Source organism: Procambarus clarkii, chromosome 90 (assembly GCF_040958095.1).
Source record: "Procambarus clarkii isolate CNS0578487 chromosome 90, FALCON_Pclarkii_2.0, whole genome shotgun sequence".
Classification (NCBI taxonomy): Eukaryota; Metazoa; Arthropoda; class Malacostraca; order Decapoda; family Cambaridae; genus Procambarus; species Procambarus clarkii.
In genome coordinates this window covers 4,340,522-4,354,004 of record NC_091239.1, presented here as the reverse complement: position 1 = coordinate 4,354,004, position 13,483 = coordinate 4,340,522, and the positions used below count along the sequence as shown (strand labels likewise).

At 42.1% G+C, this 13,483-nt stretch overlaps 1 protein-coding gene across 1 annotated transcript in view; it reads right to left on the bottom strand.

Moving 5' to 3' along the window:
• Positions 1 to 13,483, bottom strand: part of LOC138359364 (caspase-1-like) — a 46,705-nt gene that overhangs the window by 10,282 nt on the left and 22,940 nt on the right. Inside the window, exon 2 of the mRNA XM_069318492.1 lies at positions 4,249 to 4,369. Coding sequence (XP_069174593.1) covers positions 4,249 to 4,369 — 121 coding nt within the window. The remainder of the gene's footprint in view (positions 1 to 4,248; positions 4,370 to 13,483) is intronic.

Sequence of the window (13,483 nt, the reverse complement as noted above, 5' to 3'; positions counted from 1 at the left end):
TATATATTATTCTTCCGACCTCGTCAAGAGCAACATGTATATCAAGTCTCGTAGAAAGTTAGAGCGTTAAGTGTAACGAATACTAATTTCTGAGCAAACCCCGGTAGTTTGTGTTTAACTCACTGGCAATTCGTAAACATGCTTAACATATCAAGCTCATGGTGGATCTGTTAATCCACAGAGATAGGTACCTCTACAAATCACCCTGCTCCTTAAGGGGCATACTGAATAGTTAGCCACAAGAGAGCTAATTTCTGACATAATAGAGTATTTGTTTCTGATGATTTGCGAGTTGGACTATACTGAAAAGTCCCAATTTCAGTAATCACTGGCTGACCTTATCAGCTGTTGTTTGGGCTATTTTTTACCATTTGTTCTCAACTTAAAGCATGTGTTACTCGATCTCTGAATGGGTTTATATCCTCCTTGCAGCCCTCTATGGCTTCGATCATCTGTCCCTAATTTAACCCCCCTACAAACTGTCCCTAATTGATATTTTCTTATTGGTTTCTGTGTTTTGTGATTGTTTTCTGTGGAGTTATCTAGGAAAGCAGCCTCGTAGAACCTTTCTCAGATATGAGGCACTTAAAGGACTGAAACTCTCCTAAGAGGTCCCTCAGTTGCTCCCATCTCTACCCATTTGATCCTATCTCGAACATGCTTAGGTATCATGCGCATTAAGCGAAGGTTGTTTTCTCATCTTACAGCAAGTGTTTTCTGTCAGTGATGGACTTAGATGCTCCCCACTGTCTCCTTGCCTTTAAACTGTTAATACAGTATAAAGATTTATCTGGTTAAAGTCTCTTGCTTCAGTATCACTATAAATTTTTCTTTTATTCTCCTCAAACAATTGCTTTTATCATCTCAAATTTTATTCTTTCATTTCTTACATCTTTTAAAATCATCTATTTTTAGATCACCTATTCAAAATCTATTTAAAATCACCATCATCTATTAACACACTGTCCAATGCTCAAAGAGTGGCAAAAAATACAACAAATTGATTCCCAGTTGGCCTCTTCATTTACCTGATAAAAGCCTTTGATACTGTAAACCATAACTACATCTTACTTAAACTGCATCAATGGTATGATGCAAACTGAATATGAATATAAACTGAGTATGGTATCTGAAGCCTTGCTCTGAACTATATTCGTTCCTCCCCCACTCTACCAATGACAGCAGGAGTGCCGCAGGGCAGCATCCTAGGACCTCTCCTATTTCTTATGTACATCAATAATTTGCCAAATGTTTCTAACATTCTTAAACCTATACTATTTGCTGACGATACTACCTTCAATTTTTCTGACCCCAACCCCCAGACACTAAATAATATTGTAAATAATGAATTAAAAAAGTCCACTCATGGTTGGCAATCAACAAACTTGCATAACATAGAAAAGACCAAATATATTTTATTTTGTAATAATTCCATCATTCCATCCAGTAATTCCATCTATCATCATACTATCATGCAAGAGGAGCCACACATTTATGGATCATCCAATAAAATTAGCAGACTTCTAGATGTTACTACTGCTCGGCTTAGACTCGGTTAGAAGTATCTCTGGGAATTTTCATTATCTGCCGATGTAGACCTGACCAAATGTAAGCTGTGTCAACAAAATTATTCGCACACCCTCCGTCACTATGTGACGGAGTGCGAAAAGATACGTGAATTTAGAGACAATTCTATAACCAATGTTCCAACGATGTGTCAATATTTCATTCAAAATGATCTGCTACCAGAAATTTTAGCCAAATATCCCCAGTTTGCTAACCGTAGGTAGTAACTAAGTGATTGTAACCTATCCACCGCTGCCCACTGGATGGGGGATGGGGCAGTGTGCAGGACAAACATATCAATTGCGACACTAGCTTTCCACATATGTCAGTTGCTTAATTTAGAAACTGTACTTGTGGTCGATCTCGAACCCATTGTTGATGTGACGACTTATATTGAATTTTATAACTAGCTCATCAAGATTGTAACTAAATGAATTGTGGGGTTCAGTCCCTGAGCCCATTATGTGCCTCTGTAACCCTTTCCACTACCGCCCACAAGATGGGTATGGGGTGCATAATCAATGAACTAAACTAAACTTCGTAATAAATCTTCAAATCAAATTTAACATCAGATAGAGAATGTTGACACCAGCAATAAAATCGAGGGAAAGTTCCTTGGCCTATAAATACACAAGAGACTGAACTTCAGCACCTACATACAACACATATCCAAAAAAGTCTCAGAAAAAATTGGTATATTCTCTAAAATCAGAAATTATATTCCAAACTCTGCTCTCCTCTTACTATACCTCGCGCTAATCTATCCTATCTAACATATGGTATCTGTGTATGGAGTTCCACCATTGTAAACTACCTCAAGCCCATCATCACTCAGCAAAAATCTGCTATCAGAACTCTAGCAAACTCTGTACCACACTATAAATAAATATATCCTTGATGTCCCCAGAGTCAAACTAATACTGTGCAAACTCTCCATGCCAATAATAGGACCCAGTCTATGGAACTCCCTGCCTAATGAATTAAAAACATGTCTATGCCTTATTTAAAAGTAAATTGAAAAGTATCTAATTTCATCCTCATAGTTTCCTACTTTGTGCTTCAAACTTAAACTGTAACTTGTATTATCAACTTCCACAATGTTAGTATACAAGACATATCATCACTAGTGTAATCACCTTTGTTAATTTATATATTATTTATATGTTGATATACATTTTGCTACAATGTACCTTTTCATCTTACTTGATATGTTAGATTAAGGACCATAGATTCGAATCCTCCTCATGGCTCCTACTGATATTCGACTCTGTCATATCTCACATAACACTAACATGAGACAAACTTCCAGATATTCCACTGGCAGTTTTTCTATTATATACACACTTAAGCATTATCAATTTAGTTATTTCTAACCTTTCATCATTTACATGATACCAAGTGTACCTTATGGAGTACAGTCTATCTTTATGCTTACAATATTTACAGTGTTAGTAATATTTAGTTTTACTGTATATATCTGTGTACTTAATATCGTATCAACAGTAATATTAAAGGTGAACCTTAGAAAATTTTAATCAGTAGAGAAGAAACTCAAAGTAGGTGGAGGTAATATTTACAGTTCTGTACTTTGAAAGTATCATAGGTCACACTGAGAAAAGTATCATAGGTCACACTGGGAAAAGTATCATAGGTCACACTGAAAAGTATCATAGGTCACACTGGGAAAAGTATCATAGGTCACACTGGGAAAAGTTTCATAGGTCACACTGGGAAAAGTATTATAGGTCAAACTGAGAAAAGCATCATAGGTCACACAGAGAAAAGAAGGGCAAATGAGAATGTGATATTGTTTTGGTGGTGGGCTCCTACAAAGAGTACAGGAAAGAATACCAGAGGATATACCAATGGGAGAGAAATGCTCCTCCTTAGAAAAATGGAAAAGATACAGGTATTGATGGGGTACTGCATCAATACAGTATTTCTATGGGCAACATAGAGCATTTCCCATGCTCTATGTTGCCCATAGAGCATGGGAAATTTTAAAGCATAAATGTTAACACCTAATATATCTTTAATCACATTTTAAGTGATTTTTGTATAAGGAAGCAACATTACAAGAAAGAAACAGGTGAAGCAGTGTATTTTTCTTGTTTTTAAAAATATTCCCTCTCACAAATGCTTCCTGAAGGCATCTCTGGTTGCAATATGTCCCTCACTCGCTGGGTTTGTTCCATATAGCTCGCTGCATTGAGGTTGTGCTCTACATGTATTTTTAGCACTAAACAAATTTATGATGGAAACTGTATTCAACTAACTGAGGCACGGAAGATAATAATAAGATGGACAGACATGGCAAGTGTGAATGAGATAGAAGGGGAAAGTGAGAGTCCCTACTCTCTGCATACAAGATTCCTATGTTCCTGATTCCTATATGCGGAATCAGTTTGTTAATGAGGGAGTAAATGTTAAACAACATTTAGAGGACAAAGCACACTGCATAAACCACAATAACCTAGAGGGGTTCAACTGCATTAAAATACAAAACACGATCGAGGTTATGGTGGCGATGTTATCAATATTTATGTAATTACTGTACTGTAAATAAATCTATGGAATCCAATATGTTAAGATGATAAAAATAAATATGTTAAGATGATTTGGAGCTAAAACGTTTATGTAATAAAAGTCTAACGAACATTATATATAGTAAAAGATACTTACAGTCCTGAATTTCAGCTTTGACCCGGGCGACGGTCAAGTTATTATGGACCGTCACTTTAAACCCTAAATTTTCAAACAACGTCTGAGCTTGGTCACGGTCGTGATCATTCCCATGACGCTCCTGTTGAATGATTGTAGTTATATAACTGTTAATATTCAAATTAAGCAATGAACTTTAATTAGTAAAGAAAGTTTGCACATACAAACATAAACAATAAATATATATGCAATATATGACATCATAATGTCCTAGTAGTAGTAGGCATCCGTCAATCCCGTGGGGTTATGGAGTTGTGCCCTGGGTGTCTAGTTGTTGTAGTGTAGTTAGATGTAGCGCCTGCTGTGACTGTGAAGGCCAACCCGAGAATGACAGTCTCGACTGCAGCGAGCGCAGATAAACGCCGTTGCGGGTGCGTCTGACAGTGGTCGAGACCTCCTCTGAAATCTATTATCCTTCGCTGTTATCCTCCTCTGAAATCTATTATCCTCTTCAGTTCATCCTCGAATTGCTGGAGTTCCTTCTGCACTTTTCATCTCCAGGCAGATCTGTCCGCAGCTGCTGCATCACAAGTGTTGATATCGATGTTCATCTGCTTGAGGTCGCGTTTGCAGGCATCTTTGAAACGCAGCTGAGGTCTTCCGGTGGGTCTCCTTCCTGATGCCAGTTCTCCATACAAGAGGTCCTTCAGTATGCGGCCATCGACCATGCGTGTGACATGTCCCAGCCATCGCATGCGTCTCTGTTTCAGGAGAGTGAACATTGAAGGGACTCCTGTTCTCTCGAGTACTTGTTGGTGACGTGGTCTTTCCACGTGACGTCAAGGATGCGTCTCAGGTTCCGCATGTGAAAGGTATTGAGAAGTCTCTCCTGGCGAGAGCGCAGGGTCCAGGATTCCGAGCCGTAGAGAAGTGTACTCACCACACATGCCATGTAGACTTGTGCCTTGGTGTGCACTGTCAGTTTGGCATTTTCCCAAACGCTCTTTGTGAGCCTGGCTCACATAATGTCCACATAATGTCCACAACATACTATAATTGCTGATATACATGAATATACAACATAGATGATATACAACATAGCTGATAATGTCCACAACACACTATAATTATAAACATCAATAAATAAGGTATCAGAACAATGCCGGTAGCACACTAAGATTAACATTAATATAACTGGGACGCGTGTAACGTTTGGCTCCGTCTACACATTCCTCGTCACTTCACACAATCACATGTACTTACGAAGTTGCGCTGGCAGAGGTTGAACTTCGGCTCTCTGGTCCCGCCTCTGAACTGTCAATCAACTGGTGAACAGCTTCCAGAGCCTATCTTCCTCTATCATATCTACATTTGAAACTGTTTATTTTGTTACACCGAGCAACATGTGGTGTTGCCACAGCCGAAGGGCAAGTTCGCCCTTACTTACTTACCAGAGCTTAGTCATCTCTCGTATCAGGAACGGTTGAGGGTCACTGGGCTAACAACACTACAGACCAGGCATTACACACAGAAATCACAATAGCGTGATGCATCAAATCCACAAGGGCCGTGACGAGGATTCGAACCTGCGTCCGAGAGCATCCCAGACACTATCTTAATCAACTGAGCTACAACATGGTCAAAAGAGTTGAAACCGAAATTCTATTGAACTTACTGGACCCTGCAGCCTCTCCGAGACACAAACCAGGGCTTTACACAACTCCTCCCCATGCACTCGAGCTATGTCAATAGGCCATTCTCCCTCTTCGCCCTTTTTTCATTACACACACACAAAAGTCACAATAGTGTGATGCATCAAAGTAGGAGTTGTGTAAAACCCTGGTTTGTGTCTCAGAGAGGCTGCAAGATCCAGTAAGTTCAGTAGAACTTCGGTTTCAACTCTTTTGACCATGTCGTAGCTCAGTTGATTAAAGCAGCATCTGGGATGCTCTCCTTACCTACCTTGAAGTTACCTTGATGTGCTTCCGGGGCTTAGCGTCCCCGCGGCCCGGTCGTCGACCATGTAACACGGGTTGGGGTTCTCTCTCTACTTATCTACCTTCTACTCCCTCTACCCGTATTCTTACTTTTCATTCTCTACCAAGGGACTCCAAAACGTTTACCAAAGCCAACTCCACGCCACGTGGTCCTAAGACGATTGACCGACTTAGGATTCTACACCCAGTATGACGTGACCTAGGCTTTGAGCAAAACCCTAGAGTCGCCTCTACGCTGCCACCACCAGACCAGCAACACAGAGCAATGATCGAGGTCTGGATCGATCACGCTAATTAATCAACCTTGGGGCTTGATCCCCACTCGATGACCGTGGAAACTTAAGAGTGTGAAATTAATTACACGGGAATGATTCGATGTTAGAATCGATGTTAGAATCGGCGCCCAATCCAACTCTACCTCGTGTGGACCACGTGACCAGGACAAGTTTACACATAAAACACATGGAAATAATAAAATGCAAAATATTAACAAATTTAATTTATTAAAAGAAAAACTAAAACAAAATCTAAATATGTTCACTCCCTGTCACTTTAACACTCCCTACTTGACCTGAATGGCAATGAAGACTATTCTATAAATAACCATAGCAACTATACCTCTATGTTTTACCAGCTAAAGATGTTGGGCTGGTCTTGGGGAGAGGTAAGATGTTTGACCTCTCCCAGCTGCTCTGCAGATCACACTGATTGTCCTCGTCTGGCCTAGCCCAGGCTAGAACATTGTATCCTTCCGCCTAGTCAAAGTTCTACCCAGTTACTAGCAAGGTTTAAGTTATAACAATTAACCTCTGTTTGTACTGAATTGATCCAGACTGGTTGAATTATTTTACTGAAATTAAATTACACAAACATCTAACGGCAGAGCTGTTCCCGATCCCCCAAAAATGGTTAATTGAACTTTGAGAAATAGTAGACATGTCAACCCCTGATGACCTATGACCGCCGGTCACTCCGCCTTACAAGTTAGATCTGATTCGTGACGTCACTGATGGTGACTTAAACTCAATAATTAGAATACTCTTGATATTGTACCCAGTACTATTATACAATACAATTTTAATGCAAAATGAATAAAGGCTAATTTTCTCTAAATTACTGAATACTATAGGATGATTCATTATACGCAGCTATGAACAAGGCGTCGGTTATTTCCACCGCGAATTCCCCTGGGGGTCAGGTCCCCAGGTCACCATGCGGGCTCAGCTTCCCATTCTCTTTTGTCGATAAACCACTCTGGATAATTCTTACAACCAGCCTAGTTTGTTACAACCCCCCCGCACAAGCACTTAGTAAACCTTGTTAATTTGTTAAAAAATCACGAGGTTTAGTATCCAAACCCACAATTCAACTCATGCCACAAACAAAAGCTAACCTAACTAATAAAATTTGACAAATAATAGTCCAACATCATAATAAATATGTTCACATTTCATAAATTTCTCAGCTGTCAACTGACAGCAATCCTCCAATATCAGGAAACATACATCCTATCCTTACAGACATAGCTAAATAACATGGCCCTACTCTACCATCAAAGACTAGCTATTAAACTCCCTTGGCTCTTCACTAGCCAAGTCCATGTGTCCTCTAGAGCCGGCCACACCGTGCTCAAACAAACATTAAAGTTATAACTTCAGACTGAACTTTCAGTCATCCGGGAGCGTACTACGGAACTATCAGGTTCACATCCGTGTACTACCCACTCCCCATCAATGTCAACCTTGACATGTTAAGGAACACACCTAATGTTTATTACATGTATCTAAAAATAAAAAAAAAAATCCTATACTATATCACAGGTTTCAGCTGACTGTACAGCCAAGTGTTCTCACTCACTAGAAGTGTCAATGTTTATATTGGTCCGCCTCTCCTGTGTTCAAACATTCTGCAAAAGTATCACAATATAATTTTCCATAACCGTTTGTTCTGGGCTGAGACAATTACACAGGGGCTTCGATTTTGATTACTGACCAATTTATAGCGTAAAAGTCATATATTATACCAGAATTATTTTAAATCTGTTTTTCAACATTTATAAAGTATTGATTCTAAATCTGTTTTTCAACATTTAAACAAAAGTGTCCAGATATTCTTTACACAGATGTTCAGAGCCAACTTTGTTGTTTGTATCAATTGTTCATATTGAGTAAACGAGAAGAAAAAAAAATCGATGCTGCTGGATGCTGAATGTAGTCGCTGACGATGACGGTGTCGATCTTGCTTCTCCCCATGTGTAGACATCAATACCTGGTCCTCTTGTACTCCCATCCGGTACTCCTGAATGACGACAGAGTGTAGTAGAGCTGAGTGCCAAGTGACAGCTGTAGAATACTGTTACTTCGGCCATTAATCTTGCTCTCGACAGTCCACACGCCTTCGTATCAATCACAGTTCACACGGCAGTCTTGATGTTAAACTTGACGGCGCAGATGACCACAGCAGAGCAGGACTGGATGTACCAACGGTGTCTCTTAGCAGGAGTGGTGTCAGAAGGTCGTAGAGGCGGGTTGCTTGTTTGCAGAACAGGTGAATCTCGTCTTCCATCATTGCTCACGTCATCTCAGGCGTTTCTTGATGTCACCAGGTTACTAGGCCGTAAACACCAACTGTGTATACCCTCGTACCGCCGACTTTAGGCCAAAGGAGACAATTTTGCGACCTTCTATTGGCGAGTCCCGGTACTCTGTAGGGAAACCGTGCCTTCCACCTGTGACCGCCTTACTTCTGCTTTCTTGTTACTTCAGATGACGTAATCATTAATCTTCCGGCGAAATTCTTGAGTACTGCTACGTGCTTTCCATTTCTTGACCTCTCCTTCACCACTGCTGGAATGGCTGCAGTCTTGATGACGCAGCAGGTGGGTATTGGTGATCTCGAGACAGCTACCCCGGCGTTGTATGGCACCTCCGGTGACTGCTATAATGTGGACAGCTCGCTGGCCCTGACAACCTCGTTAGTGACGTGAGGCGTCGGCCGGGTGACTCTTGGACAGTCACTTATCCCCAAAGTAACTGATGTATGGGTTACTGGGTCTGGTGGGGGGAGGGCTTTGTGTAACGTGCCTCCCACCTCGGTCTTTACAGACAAGGGTTCACGTGTGGCTGGAACAACTGGGTCGGTGTACCAATCAGACCTGGGAACAGACAGACACAACACAGCGGAAGCATAGATATACTCTGGGTTTGGTGGAGGTGGAACCCCAGAGCACGGTAAAAGCTGCTACCTGAGTTAAGTATAGAGATAGTACACCTCATTGCCTTTACAGGAAAATCTAATGAATACTAAATTATACTAACTAGGGAAGTTACTTTACTGTATAGCGCGAGATCTCGTCACCATAGGGTGGCGAGACTGCACCTGACTACTGATGAGCGATGACAGAGGGTCATCCTCATCTTCTGACTCGTCGGTGAAGCCATGAGTCAGCACTGCTGAGTCAGGAACTAGACCCGCTGAAGGCAGTTCTAATTATTCTCTAGCATGATAATGTTTCAATTTATTTACATGAATTGTCCTTTCCACCTGGTCCTCGAACACTCCCTTTATAACAAGATTAACCGGCCCCGCCCTTTTAATTACTCTATATGGTCCTCGCCACCTCGGAGCTAGTTTCCTGCTCTGATTGGCGGGCGCAGCCTCATTCACTCTCAATACGAGGCTTCCTTCCTTCAACTCAAGAGGGCGCACTTTCTTGTCATAAAAATGAGCATACCGAGTCCGTGCCTTCTTGGACGCTTCAGCTGCAATATTCCATGCATTTCTCATTTTTCCAAGGACCTCTGAAGGATAGTCCTCCCCGTATGCAACATTATGTCTGTTAAGCAGACCTGACGGGAAATTGCATGAATTACCAGTAAACAAATGAAGTGGTTAGGTGTTAATTGATTGGTGGATGACAGTATTCAAGGCGAACTGAACATAGGGTAGGTGTTCATCCCAGGTGTTTGCATCATGTTCAGCAAGGATTGCAAGCATATCCTTGACTGAGCGATTAGTCCGTTCCGTCATTCCGTTTGCTTGTGGGCGGTAGGCTGTTGTAAAAGCCGAAGTTGTCTCTAAAATCTTACAAACTTCTCTAAATATATTCCCATTGAATTCTTGACCCCGGTCAGAGACTAAAACTTTAGGAGGTCCGAATACAGTAACGAACCTACGCAAGAACGCATCTGCAACCGTACGAGAATCCTTCTGAGGTAATGCAACTAGTGTAGTGTATCTAGACAGATGGTCAACTAGCACCAACATATATCTGTTACCTGAATGACTGTGGTGTAAATCAATCAGATCGGCCCCCACACGATCTAACGGTTCACGAATTTCAGGAAATTCCTGAAGTGGGGCTTGTACCTTAAGGGTGCCTTTCCTCCTCTGGCAACGAGGGCACGACTTCACGAAATTGATTACCTCAGAAAGTAATCCTGGAAAATAAAATAGAGACTTTGCTTTTAAGTGCGTTTTAAAGATCCCCGGATGCCCTGCAATTTTTGAAGCATGCGCAAGCTTTAACGCTGATGACCGCAACGCGTCCGGAATAACTAGCTGAAATACTGCCCTATCATTCTGGCTATTAACATAATACAGGACGCCCTGTTTCATCTCAAAATCATGAATAGGTAAATTCTTTTTCTTTTTCGGGTATTTTCCTCCCTCTAAATACTCAATAATTTCTTTCCATCTAGGCTCGCTCATCTGGTATTCTCTCATTTTATCTGATGGAATGGTTTCAATATTTTCATTAATCTGCATTGCCGCTATATTTCTACTTAGCGTATCTGGCACAACATGTGCTGGACCAGGCTTGTACAAGATCTGGAATGAGTGGGCCGAAAGTTCGTGAGACCAGCGTGACATTCGTGGGCATTTCGTTCGCTTTTTAAATATGTGTGTTAATGCTCGATGGTCTGTGTAGATTACAAAATGCCGCTGAAATAGGTAAGGCTCGAAATACCTAACTGATTCTACTACTGCCAGTGCCTCCCGATCCGTAGCTGAATAACGAACTTCAGGTCCTTTGACCTTCCTACTGAAATAGGCTACTGGATGGGGTAAATTATCTGCGTCTCGCTGAATTAAGCACCCGCCAATAGCAATACCGCTGGCGTCAGTGTGCACCTCCCACTCTTTCTCAAAATCAGGAATAGCCAATACCGGTGTCGTGGTTAGTTGGTCTTTCAGTTTGCGATAGGCCTCGTCATGTTCAGATTTCCACACAAACTTCGCATTTTTCTTTGTCAGATCAGTCAGGGGTGCTGAAATGCCAGCGAAACCTTCAATATGACGACGAAAATATCCGGCCGCCCCCAAAAACCTACGCACGTCCTTCGCTGTCCTTGGAGTAGGCATGTCAGCAATGGCGCGGCAAGAATCTGGGTCAGGTCGGATACCGTCTGGGCACACCTGGAACCCCAGAAATTTGAATTTCTGAGCCGCCAGGGTGCACTTCTGAACATTCAGCCTGAAACCTGCCTGATCTAACAACTTCAAAGTCTCAGTCAAGTCCTGTAGGTGTTCCTCAAACGTCCTGGAATATATCACAACATCATCCAGGTACGCTAAAGAATGCCTACCCAGTACCGGACTAAGGATAAAGTTGATGGCCCTCTGAAACGACGAAGGCGCTGTCTTCAAACCAAACGGCATCCTACGGAATTGATAAGTGTGCCTACCATCCGAGAATGCTGTTTTTTCCCTATCCTGTTCTGCCATCGGAATCGCCCAATACGCCGATTTTGCGTCAAGAGTTGAGAAATACTTAGCAGCACCAAATTGATCTATTATCTCCTGTATTCGGGGCAACGGATACACATCACCCTTAGTTAGTTCGTTCACCTTCCGGTAGTCAACACAGAAACGATAACTACCGTCCGGTTTCCGAACTAGCACAACAGGAGAGAGCCATGGTGACGTACTAGGCTCTATTACGCCCTGTCTCAACATTTTCTGGCACTCCTCCCTGATAATGTTCTTTGCCTGTTCCGGCAACCTCCACTGTCTTGTGTACACAGGCAAATGGTCACCAGTTGGAATGGTGTGCTCGATCTTATCAAGGAGACCAATCTGGTCATCCTCTGTCGCAAACAATTTCGGGAATTTTCGTAAAACTCCTCTCAGTGCCTTCCTATCCGCCTGTGCAACATGTTGCAAATCAAGTGCTGAAATTAATTTTTCCACTTCTACATTCTGTGCAACATTTCTCGTCTCGTATTGTACTTTGGATGGTGTTTTAGTGTTCAACATATTCAGTGCACTACATTGTGCAGTGACGGCTGGCGTCTCAGCTGACTCATGGTGAAAGATTTCTGTGTCCTCCACCATGGTTCCCTGAGATACCCTATCACCTGCCCTGAAGCGAAAAGTCTTATGTGAAAGATTGACAACTGGAATGAGTGCACCTTTATCGAGCACTACAACTAAGTGATGAGGAATTAATAAACTATCACATCTCCCAGCCACCTGAAGGGTGGTACCTGGTTGTATGTGACGTCCCACGGCTACTTTAATAAATTTAACAGAATGTGGTGGGCAACTCTGTTTGGTCAATGCATGCAATGCGCATGACCTCTTAACTGTGTCTGGAAGAGACTTAAAAATAAATTTTGGATAGTGCGCATTATATTTCAGCTTCCTCTTAATTGAAGCTACAACTGGGGGATGGTCGATCATCTCCACTGGGTAGGAAGTCTGTCCCAACTGCAACCTGCAGTTCCTAGCCCCTTTTTGAGCAGACAAGGAATAATCAAATCGCGACAGAAAATCAGTTCCCATTAAGATGTGACCAGGAAAATCAAGGTTCTCTACGATCGTACATGTGTGAGGCTGTAATTCCCCATCAATCTCAAAATTAACTGTACCTTGTCCTACGATCTCAATCTTTTCCCCATTGACCGCTGTTAATGTCTTTGCGCAACGTTTAAGACGTGCATACTTAAAATTGCTGAAGGCTGACTTTTTAATTACCGTTGCCTGGCTTCCTGTATCAACAAAAGCTGTCAATCTTACACCTTCCACTTTCACCTCAAAAGTAGGCCTACCATCACTAGGAGCCTGCTTTCATGCTTTCGTAGGAGTGACTTCGCAATCCATCTGTATATGCCCGCGCTTCCAGCAGGAGTAACACCTCCGCGGATCTCTGTTGTTACCCCGCGCAGGGTGGCTCGAACTTGCAGCTGAGGGCTGCTTCCCGCCTGATGAACCCGCGCCACAGTTCCTCGGCTTGGCTCCCTCGCCTTTACTTAACG